General features: G+C 50.1%; 1 protein-coding gene across 2 annotated transcripts; it reads left to right on the top strand.

The window, feature by feature from the left end:
- The first annotated feature begins 126 nt into the window (after positions 1 to 126).
- On the top strand, positions 127 to 18450 carry NAA60 (N-alpha-acetyltransferase 60, NatF catalytic subunit). Of its 2 annotated transcripts, XM_064672647.1 has the most exons (7): positions 127 to 271; positions 11406 to 11521; positions 12660 to 12789; positions 14074 to 14170; positions 16271 to 16505; positions 17261 to 17441; positions 17854 to 18450. In XM_064672647.1, exons 2-6 carry the CDS (start codon positions 11412 to 11414, stop codon positions 17415 to 17417), a joined length of 729 nt encoding a protein of 242 aa, XP_064528717.1. In that variant the 5' UTR covers positions 127 to 271; positions 11406 to 11411; the 3' UTR covers positions 17418 to 17441; positions 17854 to 18450. The 2 variants fall into 2 exon arrangements, with proteins under 2 accessions (XP_064528717.1, XP_064528715.1); XM_064672645.1 differs by lacking the exons at positions 127 to 271; positions 17261 to 17441; positions 17854 to 18450 and adding an exon at positions 604 to 691 and having other exon boundaries at positions 16271 to 16566.
- Positions 18451 to 20347: the final 1897 nt, after the last annotated feature.

Below are 20347 nucleotides of genomic sequence, written 5' to 3'. Positions count from 1 at the left end.
GTGCCTGCGCTCACGGACGCCCCGTTAATTAACAGCCCCTTTAATTACGAGCAGCGCCCGGCGCCGCCCGCGCGGCCTCAGGGGACCGGCTCTGCCCCGCTCTGCGCGTGCGCGGCCCCAGCGGTCACGCGCGGCGGCGGCAGCCAATGGGGAGGCGCGTTACTGCGCGGTGCCCCGGTTGAGGAAGTGGCCGCCGTGTCCGTGTCCCCCCCGGTCCCAAGTCCGGCCTCGCTCCGGGATGTGCTGAGGGCGCGCCCGCCGCCCCTCCCAGGTGAGCCAGGAGCGATCTGGGGGGGGTCTCCGTGGCAGGGCGGCCGGGCCAGGGTTGTCATGGCGGCTGCACCCGGGACGGGCCCATCCGGTCGCCATGGCAACCCCGCCCCTTCCCCGCCACTAGGCCGCGGGGCCCGCGGGATGCGCTCCCGCTCTGCCTAGGAACGGAGAGCCCCTCGCCTGCGTCCCGCCCCATTTCCTCCTCCCCCGCAGCCGAATTCCCCGCGGGAGAGCCGGGAATGTGTCGCGTACGGCGGGATCCCGCTGCTTCCCCGCGGGGAGGAAGGAGTTGCTCGGGTTCGTTTGGACGCGGGCTGACGGCCGGGGGTTTTGCGGAGCGTGCGTTGTGGTTTTTTAAGTGTAACTGGACAAGCTGAGCCTTTAGTGTTGCCCCGGAGTCTTCACGGCACGGCGGCAGGTGCGTTTCCAGCGGTGTTCCAGCGGCCGTGCCCGTGCCCTCGGGCTCTGCGGGGTGGGATGTACCTGCCTTGTGTACGTGGTGAAAACAGCACCCCCATTCTGGAGACTGCTGGTGCTGGAAGTGCTGCTGTTCCCATATCCTGTCACTGACCGGGGCTGGTTCTTCCCTGCCGGCTTTGCCGTGTCCAGCCGGGAGCCAAAGCACGTGTCTCAGACATCCACAGGCATCAGATTATTGTCATATCGCACTGCGAGCTGTTCAGATGTTTAATTATGTTAACTGTGTTGTGTTTGAGCTCGGCCTGCTCTGGGTCTGTTGTGGTTTATCCCGGTTGTGTTGTGCTGCAGCCGCTCCCAGCCCGTGCTGGGTGATCTTGGAGATCTTTCCCCTCCCGAGAACGCGTCTCAGTGCCTGGCTTTTTACTGACAGATACATAGAGGCATTAAATCTCTGTCCCCAGCTCACACCAGACTTTCTAGATGCGTGTTTTCCCCTCTCTGTTTGTTTTGATAATTCCCATTATCCTCCTTTGCTGCCGAGCAACAAATGTTCTCAGGATGTTCTCAGGGAACTCGCTGTGAGAAAGTGGATGTTTTTCCCCCTTGCAGTGGTTCACACAAATTGGAAATGTTTGCCTCTCTCCTTTCTCTTTTTTATCTACCAACTTAAAGATTTATTTGTCTCTGGGCATTGTGAGAGCTTTCTACACCTGTCAACATCTTAAAATGTTACCATCCTGGAAATCTGTGCCTTATCCCAAAGGATCATCAGTCAGTTTTGTTGCATATCTATTACTCTCTTCTTCCATCTAGTTATGAATTTGCTGAATAGATCATAGCTGGAATCTCTTTTCAGTGTGGATTCATGCTAGATTTGTTTAATGTAATTAATTATCTTAATTAGCTTTAATCCCCCCCCAACTGGTGGCTCTGTCCCAATGTGTTATAACTGCAGTGTGAACTCCTCATTTATTTACAAGGTAAGACTGAGCAGCCTCGCCCCCCCTTAGAAGCAGGGGCGGGTACCAGGCTTGTAAAGTAGGAGGGTTTATCTTGCAGCTTAAAAAGTGGTTCTGTTGTGTCTTGTAAACTGCTTTAATTAGTGTTTCTGTGCCTGGTGGTAAATGAAGAAACATCCAGTAGTGTGTAAGTGTTGCTCTGATAGGTCATTTTGCTCTTTGAAGTCACTGCTGTTTCTCTCAGCTTGTTGCTGGGTGTCCTTAAAGCAAATTGACTTATGTCTGACTGGTTGGTAGGTGGCTGGCCTGTGAATGCCTTTTGAAACCTGTGCCATTCTTAATTTTCACTTCTTTTCCTAAACCAGTGCGAATCATCCTGATTTCAGGTATCTGGGCTGGCCTTGGATGTGATGAATTCAGTGGAATTCAGAAACTGGTCTTTAGCCAAAGAGCCTTTAACACAACACGTGCATTTATTTTTGTTAACAAAGTCTGGTGCTTCTCTCCTGTCTGGTGTTTTCTCCCCTACTAAGGATGATCTTTATTTACATGTGGGGGTGTTTGTTGCTTCATGGAGGGCTTTTTGGGGGGTGTTATGAATACAGGGGTTGGGCCAGTGTAGTCTGTCAGTCAGTGAGTCAATGCTGCTCTTGTAGCCCATCGGTTGATGGGAACTGGTCCTGCCACCCCAAAAGCCATTCCCTCACTTCCTGTCCATTTTCCACCCCTATGCCCCCCACCCTGGCCACTCCCAGCATAATTTTTGGAGTGAGCAGGAGCAGGGGAAACTGTGGTTGCAAAGGCTGACTGTGGATGACAGTGCTGTTGTAAATACCTGAGGAATTACAGGTGCAGACCCAGGGACTTCCTGGCAGAGCTGATTCAGAAATCCAGGAGGCTCAGCCTCCCTGCTCATCACAGGTTGCTGTGGGTCATGGGCAGGAATTCCCTCCAGTGACGTCTTAAGATGCTTTTAAGGAACCAACTGGGCTTAAGCTGTTCAGAGTAACAGCAGAGAAAGTTCTGTCTTGGCTGAGCACCTTGTCTACAAACGTGGAAGTCAAGCAGTATCCAAAATCATTCTCAGAGTAGGATCATTTCCATCTTCCTGCCTTTTTTTTTTAACCAAAGTGTGTCTGATTGCTTCAATACAGAGTGCTGCAAAAAGAATTAGAGCTTCATGTCTCACACTGTGTCCCCCCCCCCCACTTTGCTCCTTGCAGAAAGGTGGGAACAGGAGCTGCTCAGTTTTCCAACATTAGCTTTTAATTAAGTTTTTAATTTCTCCTTTTCAGCTTACTATATGGCTGTCAGAGCAGACACCTCTGCCAGAATCCATTTTAGATGTTACTGGCTTAAAACAGCAGCAGTGGGGTTTTTGAGCTCAATCTGAGTGTCTCATGCTGGAAAAGTCACTGAGAAAGGAAAGGAAAAGGAGCCATTTTGGCTCAGATTTTAAATTCGGGATCTTTGAGAGGTGTGAGCTTGGGGCACTCGTCTGCCAACTGGGAAAGGAATGTTCTTGCCAAGCATTTTTAAAGTTTATTTTATTTGAAAGCACCTTGTTTGCAGTAACATCTGAAAAGTTCTGTGTTGGTGTCCCCTGTAAGGGTGTAGGTGGAGGGACTGGGTTTTGTGTTGCTGCTCCATAATGAGGACGGTGGGTAGGAAATGGGGGCAGCCTCCAATTCCCCTCTCCCGGGTTTTGTACCACACCAGGCTGAATTTCTGGCTGGTTTTTCAGGCACTAACATACATTTTCTGCGTGGCTGTTTATTCTAATTTAGAAATGGCAGCGGTGTGATGAATTGTGTGGGGGTTTGTTTTTGTTTTCTGGAGGAACTTGTGTATTAAATCTCCCCTCCAGCGAGGTTCCTGTTGCCAGCGTGCCTCTCTTGTGACCCTTGGGTTTGAACTCCCCACAGTGCCACTGTCACAAAGCAGATTTTCTCTTCCCCGTCTTAACAAGAAAAGATTTAACAGCAAAACCCTCTTAGAGATTCTTGTTTGCCATTCCCGGGAGGAATTGCTGTATCTGGGGCAGCAGGAAGCCATGCCTTGTGCACTGTGCTTTAGAGACACTTTACTCGGGGAGCAGCTCCCGTGAAATCCTCGGCTCCAGCAATGTTTCCAGAGCTGTAGGGAGAAAGAGCAGCCTGGAAGGCAGCTCGCAGGCAAAACATTAACATTTTGTGCTGCTGGCAGTCTGACGAGTCCAGCTCCAAGTGGGCAAAGGATCAGGAATACGAGTGTCAGAGGATTGCACTATCAGTAAGTGTTTTCGTTTCAAATAAATAACCGCTGCTTGCTGCGCAGGTAGAACTGTATTTCGCCTTCTCATTTCCTAATATCCTTTTAGGGACTGTTTCAGATGCTGAGCCTTCGTGGCGGGAGGCCAGAGTGTTAATTACGGTGATTCAGTGTGTTGGGCTTCCAGGCTTTTAGTGCCGTGCTGTGTTGTGCACACCCCGGTCCGGGCGGAGCTGGAGTCAAGGTACAAACGTGTTCCTTAGAACCGTGTTTTCACAACTTCAGAGCTGAGGAAAAACTGTCTGAGCAGCGTGGGGTGAGCCTCTGGGAGCAGGGCTGGATGCCAGGAGGGTTTTCCCGGGGGTGTGTGACAGTGCTGCCTCCCTGACTGTCCAGTGTGCTCTGGCCAAATCTTGTAGCTGTTCCAAACGAAGGGGGTTTGATATCAGATTGACTTGTTTGGTGTGTTTGGTGTTTGGTGAGATTCTGATTTAGCAGGGTGATCTTCAAGGTGTGGCAGCCTGGGAGGCTGTGCAGGGGCGGGTGGTTGGGGAGGGCAGTTTTCTGCACAGAAAGAAGCTCCCGCTGAAGGAACTTAAATAATGAGGAGCTCCAAGTGCGTGCCCCTGGGTGACCCAGGGTCCACGAGGGCTTTGAGGCTCAGTGCTTGTGGTTCTGGTAGAAATGACAGAAAAACACGGATCAAAAAGTGTCATGGAGTGTTGTAAAATCACATAATTAACATCAGAGCCTGCTCTCAGCCACGTTATTACGTTGTTTTCAGACCAAGGCACAGAATCAGTCATTTTGTCCTAGATTTCTCTTTAAGAATCTCACTCATTCCATGCATCCCCTTCTGCTAATGTAGGGAATGAAAGTGAGGGCAGCTTTGGGCAGCACTCCTGTGGGATGTGATACAGGGATGGAGGTGAAACCACCACTGTTCTGTTAATGACTGTGAACTCCAAGCCCTGTTGGTTTCCATAACATACTGGGAATGAGAACTGTGTCTTCTGGGGTTTGTGTGCTGCTTGTCCCAGATGAACCCCTGTGGGATTCCTAGAAGGAGCAGGAGCATTAAATGGGATAAACAGTGTAACAAATCACCTGTAGAGGTGTGATGACATTGCTCACATAGCACAGGGAGGCTCTTGGTGTAGGCAGCACATTAAATACCCCAGCTTCCAGATGCACCTTTAGATCCAAAGGAACTTGTGTGATCCCAAGAGATTTGCTCCTCATTGACATTGTGTGGGCCTGAGCAACCTGACCTAAGTTGGGTTAAACCCCAAAAGATCTTTCCAACCTAATTTTTTTTATTCTGTGACCACACTTGAAGTAGTACCTTGGAACTGTCATTTAAATACTGTCAGTATTTAAATATATTTAAAAAATTGGCTCCTATTGCTTTAATAATGTTGCCCTAAGTCCTGGAATTGCCTCTTTGAGATTCTTAGTAATGAATTCATGATGTTTTCAAATCCAGTTGCACTTTCATTGTATTAAATGAAAGGAGCTTGGTGACAGGGGTTGTCTGTGTAGAACATTCCCTGCGAGACCAGTAACCTAAAAACACAGTAAGCTGAAAATGAAATGCAGCAGGGAAATCTTTACTGCTTTGGGGAATTAGACTGGTTCACATTGAATGGTTTAATGTAAATCAAGTCCCCAGAGCCAGATGGCACAAGGTAGAAAGACTTCTAGCTGTGAAAACTCCTGCTGGCATTCTGGAAGTGACAGTCCCCAGACAGCAGCAGAGTTTGTGGCTGCTTTGGGTGCTGTGTTGCATTTTGGGGAGCTTTTAAAATTCTGTCTGGCCTTTATTTGGTCCTATTTCTTTACAAGTGAGAGAGGACGCCAGGTGGCATTAGAATTTGTTTCCTGGAAATGTTGCCTTACTGGGATTTGAGGATTGTCCACACGGGAGTCACAAACAAGGATTTGGTGGCGGTGCTGGAGCAGCTCCTCTGGTGAGGGTTCCAGGCATGAGGAATCCATCTCTGTCCTGCTGTGTGTGCATGTACACCTTCCAGGGAGTGTCTGCAAAGTAAAATACAGCCACTGTGACGTGTGTGTGGCTGAAGTGCTGGGCACAGGCACACGGGGAAGGGCCAGCTCACATCCTACCTGTGCCCAGCGGATTGTCCGGTGTCTCTGGGGTTCCTCCGGCCTGGCCTGTGCCTGGTGTGTGCTTGGGAGGCGCCTGCAGGAGCTCAGCCTTTTCCCTCTGTGGAACAACAGCAGATAATCCTTACTAATCCACAGTAAATCCTTTGAATTCCAGGAGGTGAAAATCTTCATCCCTGTGAGGATCCACACTGTTTCGTGCTGGAGGTGCCGGGAATACCAGGGTGGCTGGGTGTGTGTGTCCGTGGGGACAGTGCTGCCTGAATTATGGGATCACTTTAGGGACACCCACGGGCTGCCAGGGATTGGTTTTCTTTACTCTTTCCTGCAGGTTTGCTTCTTTCTGTTCAGGATTGATTTCAATTAGTTGTTAAGTAATAGTAAAAGGCTTTTGATGACCTTCAGTCTTAGCTTTGTTTCTGCAAGTGAAGAGGATTCCCTCCCGCTGGTTTTTGTGTGAACACTAAATTTGAAACCAATACATCCCTTATTGGGAGTTATATATGTAAACAACCCTAGTTACTATTTGTTTAACTTTAGTCTTAGATTACCTGGCTTTTATTCTGCCAGGAAATTCGGTGGTGTTTGTTGCTAGATAATAAAATTTTTATTTGGGAATTTCATGAGTTCATCTGCGTGGAAGCTGAAATCCAAATAAAACTTAGTGAAACCAGTGTCTTGTGACAGTTCATTGTCCCACTCATTTTTACTGGCTGCACAAGGCAGAAATGTTGTTAAAACATGTCTAACAGTGCTAAACAAGGGAAATCTTAACTTGCAGAACTGCTTGGCCATGTTTTTGTGGGTATGGAAGTGCCCGAGGGATTTTCAAGCACGTTTAAGCAGCTGCCTGCCAAAGTCTAGCCAGCATCAGGCTTTATCCTGCATTTGAACACCCTGTTGGATTAAGAGTGCTGCTTCTGTGTGGCTGCCTGTTTCTCTAGAAATGGGGTCTGATGTAGACTTTCTTGTTGTTGTTTAAATACAAGAACTTCAAGAGGGAAAGAAAACTTCCTGCTCTCGAGAAAAGCCCGAGTTGAGGTTTCTTATCTGTGAAGCATCTGGTTCAAATAAAGAAACTGTCCCTGCAGCTGTCTGAAAATGAGAACTGCCTGGAAATGCTGGTGGTAGAAATCTGTCAGTGCCTGTACTCAGGTCTTTGTGCTCAGTGAACAGGGATAAATAATTCCTGGAGCCTCAGCCATTGCTTGGGCTGATGCTGGGAGCCAAAGGTTCTGCTGCCTTTTAGACAAAATTGTGAAATGCTGTCCTTTAGCTCATTAAAGCCAGAGCTTATTGATGCCAAAGATTATTTTTAGATAGTAAGTTTAGGCCTTACAACGTCCTTTAATTTAAAACTATATGTCAAGTTGGCTAATTTAGTAATGTGCTTACTATTTCTGTTCATCCAACTTCCATTACCGCTAAATGTTTGTCAGAAGAATTTGATAGGTTCCTCTGAGCTGCCCATTACACCTGAGGCCAAAACATTTTGTAAGATTTGTTTCAACAGAGCAAGGCAGAAGGGTAGCAGAAATGCTCAAAACCTTGATGCTTTCCTGTATTTTTGAAATGAATTTGCTGTGTGTTAATATCTGCAGGTTTCAGGTAGGAAAGGGAATTCAGTGCTGAGTACTGACCTGCAGTATTTTGGAAAAGGGTGTCCTCAGAGCTTTTTCAAAAGTTTAGCTGCCCAATCCCTTCACAAGCATGAGATATTAAATAAAATATGAAATGCTGGCTCATTTACAATCCTCCTCAGTGTTTTCCATTTAACAAACAGCAGGGTGAGGTCACTGTGCTCCCCTGGGAGCAGAGGCAGTGGGTGATGTTAACCACGCCCCTCCCAGACCATGGCCATCATGTGAACAAAGATATTCAAAGAAATAACTTCATTTTGGCTTTTCCAAAATGGCCGTGGACCTCCTTCAGTTAACCACATGTCCCTGGAGCCTGTGTTTGGCTTCACAGCAGCCACCACTTGATCTCAAAGGTCAGAACTTGGGTTGTCAGTGTTGCTACCTCGAAACCCCTAATGGCCCTTTTAACTTTCATCAAGCCTAGAGTTGTATTTGACACCGATACTGGGGGTTGGTTTGTTTGTTTGTTTTTGTGCTTCCAAACATATATTTTTGTCCTCTAAAACTAAGCTGACCATAAAAGTGATGCTCTGGTCACTGTGCTGGCTGAGGGTTTTGCTCAGGACTTTGGCTGTGCTCAGGGGCAGGACGTGGTCTTGGGTGTGTCCCAGGTATCCATGGAGAGCTATCACCTGGGTATGAAGGGGGTTGACTTGCCTGGGATTTCTTCTCTCGTGGTCACAGTCACCGCCCACGGGGTCCAGCGATGACACTTGGTGGTTGCAGCTTCCACGTCTGTCAGTTGAAGTGGTGGCCTTGATGTGTGGAAGCCCCCACACGCCAAGAAGTTATGAGTTATTATACCCATGGTCAGTGTCACGGGCCAGGCCTCGAGCCTCCAACCTCTCCCTGGGCCTGAGCAGAGTTTCTGTGTCTGGCCTGGTTCCCGCCTTTCAAGATTGGCAGAGGGGAGGATGGGCCATCAGAGGTGTAAACTCGGCTCTTTCTGCCTTTTCAGGGCTTGACACCTTCAGCACTGGGCCCAACTGCCCATCAGAGGTCAAAAGCCTGCAAGAATCTCCTAGAATGCGTAAATCATTAACCGTGTCAGTCTCTGACAGCCTCTTACTGCTGCAAGGCCTGGCCAGAGAGGAAGGGGCACGGCTCTGCTCTCCTAAAACCCTGTGGCAGGACATACTGCCAGACAGATGTCCTGAATGTTCCTTAAATGTGCTGCAGCATCCAGATCAGGTCATGGAGTGAGTCCCTGCAAACACAACCAGTCCTGATGTCTGAATTAGAGGGGAGGGGAATTACCCGGTTCAACAAAACAGTCATGGATTACTTTTTTAAGGCTGGCTTCAGCTCCAGGATAATGTGTAATGCTTGCCCAGCTCTTTGAGAATGTAGTGTTAGATACACATGGACTAATCCTCACAGGAATGTGTCCTGTGCTGGCTCTGCCTCTCCCGAAGCGGCTGCTGGCTCACTCTGCTCCTGGGCCCTGCCTTTTGTACTCATTAGGAAAAATAATGGCTCTGGCATGGTGGTTTCATTTCTCTCTGATTTATTAATGCTGAGAGCATTGCCTGAGAAGGGGTGTTGCCTTACAGGAGCATTAAAACTTCTCAAGAAAAGTGATCCTGTGGTGTGTCACTGCTCTGAAATGGCTCAGCAAAGGGTCTGGCAAGGGTGGGAGGACTGGGAGGGTGGGCCTGGGGTCCACACCATCAGACAGGAGTGATGTGGATCAGATCAGCCACAGCCAGTGAACGTGCCCTTCCTTCCTTCAGGATCCCACGGGGTAAAGCTGAGGCTTCTTAAAAGGTCACCAGGGGTTGGTGGAGAGCGTGTGCTCTGCCATGACGGGGTTGCAAGTCCAGCCTCGGGGGACTTGAGGCAATTCTAGGAGTGTAAAATGAGTTCCAAAGGGAGCAAGAAGTACTGTTTTTGTAGGTGCTTAAGCTGTTTTGAAACTGGCATCTGGACTGATCATGAACGCTGTAGGCTGCTCAGTAAATAAGCAACACAGTCCTAGAATAGGCTGGGAAACAGCTGTGATTCTTTTTAAGGAATTCTTTGGAGGAGAACAAGTGATCCACATCACTGTTACGGATCCCTTTCTCCAGGAAATATGTAGAAGCAGTCACGGGGAGGAAAGCTGTGTCTGGGAGGGATCTTTGCTTGAAGAAACCCACCCTATTTCATCTTTTTCAAGAGCTGTTGGAGCTCTCTCAGCACTGATATTGAGTTCCAAGGACCCCGACATCCGGGGATCCTGAATATCCTCGTGTTGTGCTAACTGGGAATTGCTCTCTACCCTCTCATCCAGTGGAGCTGCAGAAAAAACCTGGTTTATGTGCCTTAAAAGAGAAATTTGGGGACAGAATGTGGGTTTTGTGCCTTAACCTGTTTTTTTTCTGAGGGGTACAGTGGAAAGGGGGTGTTCAATATTTTTATTGTGTGCTGTCAAAACACATCAAATGGGGTTCACTGCTGTGCCTGCTCCTTTTGTGCATCTTTGCACAAAGTCACAGAGCAACTGTATCTGACAAAGTAAGTTTAATTACTTACAGTTAATTGCCAGATTGTAAGTTGTAACTTTGCCAGTTACAACTTTTGTGTAGAAGCTGCTCAAATGGCAGTCCAGTGTGTTAAATCTGTTCCTTCTCGAGCTCTGAGCTCTAAATCAAGAGGATTGGAAAGCTGAGCATCCCTTTCACCAGGAGGGCACAGACAAACACTGCTGTGTGCAGCATTTCCCTTATAACTTGGCATTTTGAAACCAAGATTTGAGACTCTTAAAATTGCGAAAAGTAAAAATTTCAAGTCATTTATTTTTGTTAAGGGTGGTGGGTTTGGCTTTTCTTTCCTTTGCATCCTGGTCTGGTTCTTCGACCTGGGAGGGCTGGAGCAAGAGACAAGGGAACTGACTCTTGGAGTTGCTGTGCCTTGTCGATCTCATGTGGGGTTTTGTCCTGCCTGAAGCCTGTTCTCCGTTCATGCATCAGTGCTGCAAATGCTTTTACAACCACTTCAGTTATCACTTGCTCCTTTCCCTCTGGTGCCTTGTTAAAAAAGGCTGAAGACGTTGCAGCCAGTGCCCTGTACATGGTTAGTGGATCATGGCAGTGCTATGGAGAAAAGGTGTCCTGGGATTTCTGTATTTGACTGGTCTCTGCCAGGCTGGAATGCCAGCCCTTGAGGAACTGTGCCACGTGGGAACGAGGGGAGTGAAACTAAGTCTCATTTCACCAGCATAGGTTAAACAAAATGAACATTTTAAAGAGTTGAAATCCTCTGCATATGTACTCACTGGAGGTGGCAGGTTTGTGCAAGGGGACTTTCTAAATGCTCTTCTAGCAGTGCTTCCTTTTTGAGCTGTTTGTTCAGTTTTGTTTTAACAAAATGTTGGTCCTGCACAGACATTCGAAGAGCTCCATGCAACATAAGGTACACTTGGCACATTGTTGGCTTATTTAATGCAGCACCCTGAGCTCTTTTTGGAAGGATCTGTGGCCATGTGCACACCATACTGTGCTCACAGGGAGCGGGATGGGCATGGATGGAGGGCTGGAGGGGTGGATTGGGCTGAGCAGGGAGCTGGGCTTATCCTGTGGGCAACGCGGCTTCAAGTTATTTCTCAAATGAATGTTGCCATGTTTTGCTTCATCTCTCCTGAAAATTCGTTTTGCTGGGGAAAAACAGCTTTATCAATGCCAAGATCCTCCTGGTGCTTGGAGGTGGGATCAGCCCCTGTCCTCCCTCGTTCCTCACGTGCCCCCTGTCCTTGCAGGCGTGAATGACAGAGGAGGTGCCCCCGACTGCACTGACGGACGTGAACCTGCGCCTGCTGTGCCACGATGACATAGACACGGTGAAACAGCTCTGTGGAGACTGGTTCCCAATAGAGTACGTCACTGGCTCGGGGGGGATCTGAAACAAAGGCTGGGAGCCTGCACTGGTCCACTTTGGAGCTGACTCCAAAGGCTCTGCAGCCATCTGGGCTGTTGCCAGGACAGCAGCAGGTTCGGAATATTCTGTGCACTGTGCTGGTGTTGCTGTAATGGCCCTTTGCTGCCCTGGCCTGAAGGCATCAGCAAGTTCCTGTGTGCAGATTGTGGCAGGAAAATGGGCTTTGGGAAAGACTGTGAATGAGGTGGGGAAAGGGGCACTCCTCCAGGCAGAAGGACAGCATCCCTGTGAAAGGAAGTTGTGTCCTGGAGCATGTGCTGAGGAAACTCCCTCAGAGCCAAACCAAACCAGCAGGGAGCAGCTGTTCCTGAGGGATTGTCCTTCTGAATGTCCCAGGGGAAATGAGCAGTACTTCCCTGTGTCCTCAGCATCACTGTTGCTCCCAAAGGTCTGGCTTAAAGCTGTTCTCAGCCTGTCCCGGGTCAGTTCCCCAGGCCCCCATTTGGTAAATGCCCATGACTGCAAAAGCACAGGAATGAGGAACTTTTCTGGGGGACAGTGACAGATTTCTGGCCTAAAGCATCCAAGGAAACCACAGCTGTAGGCTTCAAGGGTTTTTTTTCCTTTAGCTTTGTTGAGAAGGCTTACAGAAGATTTAAGCAGATTATAAATAAGATTGTATAAAATATAACAAATCAGCAAAAGCATTCATAATATTTTGGGTTTGTAGATTTCTTTTAAATGCAAGGCTGAACTCTCATTTTGAAATAAATGAGTACCCCCGTCTCCCTTTTGTGTCTGCAGAAGGAGGAGGAGAGTTGGAGGCTGGTGGTGTGATTTTTTTTTTTTTTGTTCCAACATGCAGTATTTTTTTTACACATGTATCAAATTAATGAGATCCTTACGCTTTTAGATGAGGGCAGATGGATCTTGCATTTAAAAATAACTTGCTAAAGATGGAATTGAAAGCTCTGGGCAGTGAATGTAAACCAAAAATGTGGCTCTCTTAGCAAGGCAAGGAGGCCATTATATGATGCCATTGTACCAAAGGGGGTGCAACAGCTGTTTCCAGTTGAGCATCTCGGCACGTGGGTTTTGCATCCTGAAACATTCCTGGTTTTCCCTTCCTTCCCAGGTACCCTGACTCATGGTACCGAGATATCACTTCCAACAAGAAGTTCTTTTCCCTCGCAGCCACCTACAGAGGCTCCATCGTGGGCATGATAGTGGCAGAGATCAAGAGCAGAACGAAGGTGCACAAGGAGGTACGTCCCTGCACTGAGCTCCACTGACATAATCCACCTCCTGCCGTGGTTAACGGGGGGGGGGGGTGGGACCTCCTGGGGGTATTTTTTTTTTCCCCTTCTATTCAGACACTTGACCCTGAGTTAATTTAGGGGATGAAGCGTGTGCTGATTCCAGCTAACGGAGCCTGGGTGGGGGGATGTGTCTGAACACATGAGCCTGGTGCCACAGAGTCTCTTCCTGCTGCAGCCCATGGCCTGATGGGAAGCTGAGGGATCAGGTCATGCAGGTGTAATCCCAAATACCTGTGCAGGAGGCATTTAACTGTTGCCTGGCTGTGTTCAGTGTCCCTGGTGACTGCAGGATGTGTAGCTGTGGGAGAAGAAACCTCTACCTTTTTTACTTAAGAGCTTTCTCAGCTGTACTGGGAGAGTCACTCTGGTGACCTCCTGCAGAAACCCCTCCATTTTCACAGTCCCTATCTCGAACCCAGAGGGGAGGTAACCAGCCTGCAAAGAGCTTGAGCTTCAGAGATAATACAGCTTGGAGGCCAGGAGAGACAACACAGTACAGCAGAGAGGGAGAGAAGTGATGGTCACTGAGCACAGTGTGGGAGAAGACCACTAAAAAAAAGCAGGGGCAGTGCAGAGGGTTCATAACCCCTGAAAGGCCATCAGTGTTGTGGTTAAACAAAAATCCCAACATTCACAGGAGCTGAGAACACTGAGCAGCATGGGTCTCTTCACTTCAGCTATCTGGCTTCACCTCAAAGCTCATCAAAGTCAGAAGCTGCACCTTCAGCAACTCTAACAAAAGGCTCTTGTCCCAGCCAAGCTGGAAGCCAAGGGCTTATTCAGCCACTGCTCCAGCAGTTGGGCTTGTGGAACGTGCTCCTTGTCCTCTGCAGCAGGGCAGGGATGTCCAGCTCAGGTGGAGCTTGCAGGCCATGAGGACCTGCTGGGTTGATTTAGACACTGATGGGTGACTCCAGAACTGGCACTTTGAATCCTTCCTGGTAAAGAAAGCCAATATGTTCTGTCCCTAAGGCCACAGGTAATGTCTACAGTCAGGAAACACCATGATTTGTGTTCTGTGTCTGGGGAGATGATATGAAAGTAGGAATAGCCCCAAAGGAACCATGCTTGGATTTTTGAACTTCCTTTCCAAAAACTTCAGCTAAGACTGTTCAGTGAAGAGAAGATTCCTGCTTTAGCCTTGTTTTCAGGTGTTCCAGTACAGGATTTCTGCTTTCTCCTGTGCCTCCCTGGGTACCCTACTAAATAACTTGTCTTATCTCTACTCAGGATGGAGACATCCTAGCTTCCAATTTTCCTGTGGACACTCAAGTTGCTTACATCCTGAGTCTTGGAGTGGTGAAGGAGTTCAGAAAACATGGAATAGGTAAGATGCTGCCCAGTGACAACTGTTGCTCTCATTTGCCAGTGGTGTGACTGAAGGAGCTCCAGCATATCCCTGTAGGAAAGGCTTCCCCCTGACTGATACCAGCAGGTGGGAAGGTGATGCACCTACATCTCCTGCCTGGTGTCAGTGCAGCTGCACTGAGAGCTTTTTACTGGTGTGGACACAGCACAATATGCAAATATTTCCAAAGAGCACAGGGCTTTGTCCATCTTGTTCCCAGGGGCCAGCTGAGCACACCAAAAACTCACAGCCCTGCTGCTGAGACTGACTGGAAGTGTGAGAACCTCACCCTGGAGCAGGGTTTGAAATGATTTTCTCTCATGGGTATCAGCAGCCTGATCCCTGAGGCAGAAAATAGAGCTGCTTTTAAGCTTTCGGCTTCAACACGTAGAACAAACAGTTAGAAAATGACAAAGGGAACTGGAAAAAGAGTGTAACTTGGACCTGGTTAGATCTCAAATGCCTGGACAAGCCAGCTCTGAATGTCTGCTGCCACATGCAGCGTTCCTGCAGCCATTTGGAATCCTGCAGTTCAGAAAGGCTTTACCTCTGCCTAGAGCAGGGTGTGCTCTGTCACCAAATGCTGCCCTTCTGGGGTGATTTCAGGCAGGATCTGTATCTTTCATCTGCAAAAGGGAACAGGCCAGGTTTGGCAGCGTGATCCTGGGTTGCACACCTGGGATCTCTTCAGTGGATGCAGGTATAACTCATTATCTCCAACTCCTCCCTTCTCCCCCAGCCATGTTTGGAAAGGGACAAACTGATAGGATGCACAAAGAAATGACCAGAGAGTCCTCAGAGAGAGCACTGTGTTTAAACCTTGCATTGAAATGCCACAGAATGATGTTCAGAGAAGGTGGTAAAGGGGTATTCTGTAAAACTGTGGTGGTTTTGAGTCTCCTTTCAGTTTCCAAGTCCTCATTTTTTTTCCCCAGCTCCATCTTGCTGGAATTTTCTCCCGTCAGAGTCAGTATTTCCTGCATCCATTTCATCTACACAGCATGTTACCATCCTCTCTCAAAACCTTTGAACTTGTCCCTGTAGCAACACAGCCTAAAGAAGCTGCTGCTGCTTTTTCTGAGACCTTTCTTTTGAGAGTTTTTCTGCTGGTGTTTGAAGCTGAAGCTTTTCATGCAGGAGGCTCTTCACCCCAGGCATGCTGCTGAGCACTAAAGCTCTGATTTTTCCCTGGAAGACAGTAAAAGGTTTTGGTTTCTAGTTCTCTGCTATTCTTAAACCAGAGGACAGCTGGATTTCTGTGAGGTTTCAAGACTGGAATATGTCATAACTAAACTGAACTGCTCTGTTGTTGATGTCTCTCAGTATATTTTGGGTTTGCAGATCCTGGGGATTGTGAAAGAGCAGCAGCCACCTCACCTGTGTGTATTAGTCAGGCTGATCCTTTAGCCTGGTGTTACCACACCTGATGGGAGAAGTTCCCATGCAGGTTCTGCTGGGTCCACTGTGCCGTGTTGAGGTGGTGTGGATGAACCTCCAGGTCTTGTCTCTTGGGGCTGGAGTATCCTCTGTGCCCTCCTCTGTTTTTTCCTGCTGGCTGCACCAAATCCAGGTTGAGTGAGACTGTGCCTCTGCTCTCTTCCTTAGACGGGATCTTCAAAACCCACCAGTTGTTAGATTTTGAGTTCGGCAGACACAGGGCAATAACCTGCTTGTGAAGCTGTTTTGACACTCTGCTGTTTTAAATGGCTCTAAAATAAATAAATGTATGGGGTGGAACTGATACCATTGAAAATGACTCAGTGACCTTCCCCACAGCTGGGAGCTGCTCCACTGGGGATGGGTGACATTGTCCCATGTCTGGCTTATCCCTGTGGTTATTGAGTCAGAGATCTGTGTCTTTAAAATTTCTGTTTTTTGAAGCCATGCTTATAGGTGAGATGAGATTCATATTAAAACCATCTAGCATGATCCTCTGAGAACTGTGTGGGATTTGGGGCCCTCAGGGATGTGCAGCAATCCCTGCTCAGACACTGGTGCAGGAGGACTCAGCTGAGCCCCACAAGCCCTCATGCTGAGGAAGGCTCCACACTGTGATCCTGCTGCTCTTCCTTTCCACAGGTTCACTCTTGCTGGAGAGTTTGAAGGACCACATCTCCACCACTGCCCAGGACCACTGCAAAGCCATCTACCTGCACGTCCTCACCACCAACAACACAGCAATAAACTTCTATGAAAACAGAGACTTTAAACAGCACCACTATCTCCCCTATTACTATTCCATCAGAGGGGTCCTCAAAGATGGCTTCACCTACGTCCTCTACATCAACGGCGGGCACCCACCCTGGACAATCTTATATCCTTTACCTGCTGAGCACAGGCCAAGCCATGTTTGGGGTTAACAACAGCAACCCACCAAAGTGTGGGGACTGCTGCCTGCTCGGATGTGAGTTTAACCTGAAGCTGGAAGGAAGGCGATGATAGAGGGATTTGACAGTGATCTGTGTGTCCCCAGGCTCCCCCAACTCCTCTGGGAACAGGTCAGGGAGTCAGCCTAGGATTTCTGGAGCAAGTCTGATGCCAGTGATAGTGAATGCTGGTGTTAGGCCAAAGTGCTGGGCATGCTTCAGCTTGTGGTGTGCAGGATTTGGCCTGCATGGAACATGGCAGAGAAACTATTGGTCTTGCTTCCTGTGACTTGGGATCCCCTGTGAGCCTGGCCTGGATCTGTCCAGGCTGCTCTCACACTGACTTAGAGAGTTTGTTTCAGGTCACCAAATCATGGAAAGAAACCCCTCTTTCCCAGGTGTAGCTGGTCAATCCCAACCTCCCGGGGCAGGGGGATGGATTGCCATCCCCACAGGAACTTGCCATGGAGTGCAAACAGAACAGGCAGCTGCTTAGAGGAGGTATTTCCCACACAATTGGAGCCGGCATTCCCAAACTACCGTCTTGTACAGGGGAGAACAGACCTGCTTTTGACAGACAGGTGGTGGCAATGAATGCAAGGAGCAGATCTGAGTGAGCAGAGCAGCTTCCACTGTGCACGGAGCGATTTCACGTGTTTCTTAAGTCACAGTGTAACTGTTTTTGTCCTTAACTGGTGGCCACTGACTACCTACAGCACATTGGATCCACACTAGCCAGCCTGAGCCCGTGCTCCATTCCCCAGAGGATATACCGGCAAGCCCAGAGCCTCCTGTGCAGCCTCCTGCCCTGGTCTGGCATCTCTGCCAAGAGCGGCATCGAGTACAGCCGGACGATGTGACCGCAGGGGGTGTGGGAAGCCCAGGTGGGTACTGGGGACAGCCCCTTCCCTGCCCCACGGCCACAGTCCTGGAGTGGGAGCGTCCTGCTGCTGTGGAGTGCCTGGGCAGCTCTGTGCTCCGGCCTCCAGCCAGCGGCCGAACTCCTGCTGGTTTCATTTGAAGGGAATTCGCATTCTGATCTTGTTTACTTGAGCCCAGAGCCCAACAGAAGGTGGAATGTGCTGTCCCTCTCCTTTTCCCAGATGTTGGAGCAGCGTGCAAGACCCACAGTGACTGAGCCCTCAGTGTCCCAGCCCAGGAACTGGAAGGCCATTTGCTGCCAGTGCCATTGCATGTCTCTGACATTCCCAACACTGTGGCTCCCCTGCACGCTTGGAGAGACCCATCATTAACACCTGGTTTCCCTACAACACCTGCCCTCTTTTCTTTCCATAGGATCGTTCCTCCTTCCACGAGACCCACCCGGCTCTGCGCTGGTTCCAGTGATGACAGCTCTTGGCCAGTGACCCAGCCCCTGGGCGGGACTCCCTGTTCCACAGGGACTGACATTTGGCAGACTTGACCCCGGGGCTCAGCCCCGGCCCCCCGTGGGCTGGGGCGGGCCTGGGTGTCCGTCTCCACTCCGTGTGCATGTTGCACTGTCCCCACCACCTCCCTCGCCTCCGGTTTGCTCCTTCCATACACGTGGGTTCAGCTGCTGCTCCCACTGCTCCCAGAGCAGCTGAGGGAGGGTCAGGAATGTGCACTGAGGAACCACTGAACGGCTGGCAGGGGACAGTCGGAGAGTTGTGCTGGGAAAAGGGGAGCCGGGGAAAGGGGGAGTGAGAATCATGGTTTGGTCCTCCCACATCAGCTGCTCGTGCTTCCTGTGGGTAACTTGCAGGGAGAGTAACTGCCTCGCATGAGAAACTACCCAGCCCCACCAGCCCTCTGGAGTGATGTACAAAGAAGTGTAGAATTCAGGATGCATCGAGTAGAAGGCAGGGAATGAAATTGCTATTTCATAGTGAAATATATATGTATTATAGTGTATAGATCTTTCTGCCTCTGTCCAAGTTGGAATGTAGCAGGGGAGGGGAGCTGGGGGTGCAGAGTCTGGTCCAGAGCCCGTCTCCTCTCCTGTATGTGCCCTCCCTTGGCACTGGACTCTTGCAGGCTCTGGAGTGATGGAATCTGTGCACAGATCACAACAGCTTTTCCTTGCTGAGGAAGGTGCCCCAGCTGCTCGCTGTCGTGTTCTGGGCTGTGCTCTGACCCCCCGGGCTGTGCTGGGCAGTGTCCTGGCTGCAGGACCCCTCTGGCTGGGCCAGCTGGGCCTGAGTCTCTGCTCACTGGCAGCTCATGTCCAGCCTGTGTGGAGGCCCCAGAGCTGCAGCCAGGCCATGGGCCCTGCTACATTCCCATGGCAAATCCTCCTTCCCTGGCTGAGGCTCTTCCCCTGCTCAGCACCATGTTCCTCATTCCCCTCCCATCGTGTCACTGGAGCAGAGGGGTCCAAGCTCCATCTGGTGCAGAGCCTGGATGTGCTGGCACTGCCAGCTCTGGCAAGGGCTGGGCAGGACCTGGGGGTGACACTACAGGTCAGGCTGGGTCTTAGAAGACCTTGCAGACTGGATGGCCACAGAAAGCCCCGTCAGTGTCTGAGCCTCTGGGGTGGGAGGCACAGGAGGGGAGGGTGCTGTGTGTGACAAGTGCCACCCTGGAGAGCAGGAAGCCCCAGGGGCTGGCATGGACCTTCTGGGAGCAGCACAAGGCTCTTCTGCAAGGTGCTAGTCCTTCTGGGGCTGAGAGGCATAGCTCAATGACTGACACAAGGTAAAGAAGTGTTTATGAGGAGTCAAGCTGGTGCTGGTGCAAAGGCCATCCTTTGAGACCTCTGAGCCCCAAGATGCCAGGGCTGCCCTCGGAATGGGCCTCTTTTACCCCATCTGTCTCTGGTTCCTCTCCAGTTCAGCTCCCCACAGTGACCCCTTCCAGCCCCAGTGCCCCGACACACCTTCCAGCCTCAGTTCCACAACACCCTCAGTTGGGTTACCACTTTTCAGTCTGGGGTATTTTTGCTTATCCACTTTTTACTTAAACACATCTTAGTTTAGAGGTTCTTTAGCAGCCCAAGCCCTTGGTTTTCCTCAGCACTTGCTTTCTCTGGACCAGAATGAAGCTCTTTCTCTCCTGAGTGCCTGGCACTGATGTGTATGTGTGTCCCCTTTCTCTCCTCCCCTTACACAACCCCACTCCACTTCTGCAGCACTGGAGCACATCCCCAGGGGAGCTGTGACTGGTCTGTGCCCTCCTGCCACCCTGTCCCGAGGCATTAGCCCTGTCCCCACTTTGCAGCCCGTTATTTATTGAAGAGCCTCTCGCTAAATGTCTTCAATTAAACCAAACCTCTTTTCTGAGTTGTCTGTCCCTGCACAGGAATCAACTGACTGCTCTGGCCCTGACCTTGTGCTGGGGGGTGCCCACAGACCCTCCTCACTGGGGCTGGAGGAATCCTGGGGGAGCTGCTGCCAGGCCAAGCCAGGGATCAGCTTGGAGCAGGCAGAGAGGGGGGACAGGGCAGAGGGAGCAGCTCCTCCAGCACTGAGCCTGCCCTTCCGATGGTGGGTGGAGGGTTTTCCTGAGCCCCACAGGGACTGGGGCTCCTTGCTGGCTGCCCCACATTTCAGTCAGGACAAAGGCCTCTCAGGCACAGCCAGTGGCCACGAGGTGCTTCAGCATCTGCAGCAGCACAAATGGCTGCTCCCAGGCTCCTGCCTGGAGCCATGGGGTGCATGAGCCAGTCTGGACTAACCCAAAACCTCAACAGTTGCAGCAGGGCAGCACCTGAGCCACCCCACAGCCCCCCTGCCCCAAGGGGTTGCCACCAGCAGCCTTGGCCTTGTCCTTCGCCTCTGGCCCCCGGCACAGTCCAGAGAACAAACCCTTG

This window comes from Pseudopipra pipra, chromosome 16, assembly GCF_036250125.1.
Source record: "Pseudopipra pipra isolate bDixPip1 chromosome 16, bDixPip1.hap1, whole genome shotgun sequence".
NCBI classification, from domain to species: Eukaryota; Metazoa; Chordata; class Aves; order Passeriformes; family Pipridae; genus Pseudopipra; species Pseudopipra pipra.
The sequence above is the reverse complement of the archived record's forward strand: the minus strand, read 5'-3'. Positions and strand labels throughout refer to the sequence as shown.

Bases quoted from the DNA above. Each gene is read 5' to 3' on its own strand.
- NAA60 (XM_064672647.1), top strand. From the start codon at position 11,412: ATGACAGAGGAGGTGCCCCCGACTGCACTGACGGACGTGAACCTGCGC. The intron at 12,790-14,073 runs GTACGTCCCTGC...ATCTCTACTCAG, and splicing joins GAACGAAGGTGCACAAGGAG to GATGGAGACATCCTAGCTTC. The intron at 14,171-16,270 runs GTAAGATGCTGC...TCCTTTCCACAG, and splicing joins GTTCAGAAAACATGGAATAG to GTTCACTCTTGCTGGAGAGT.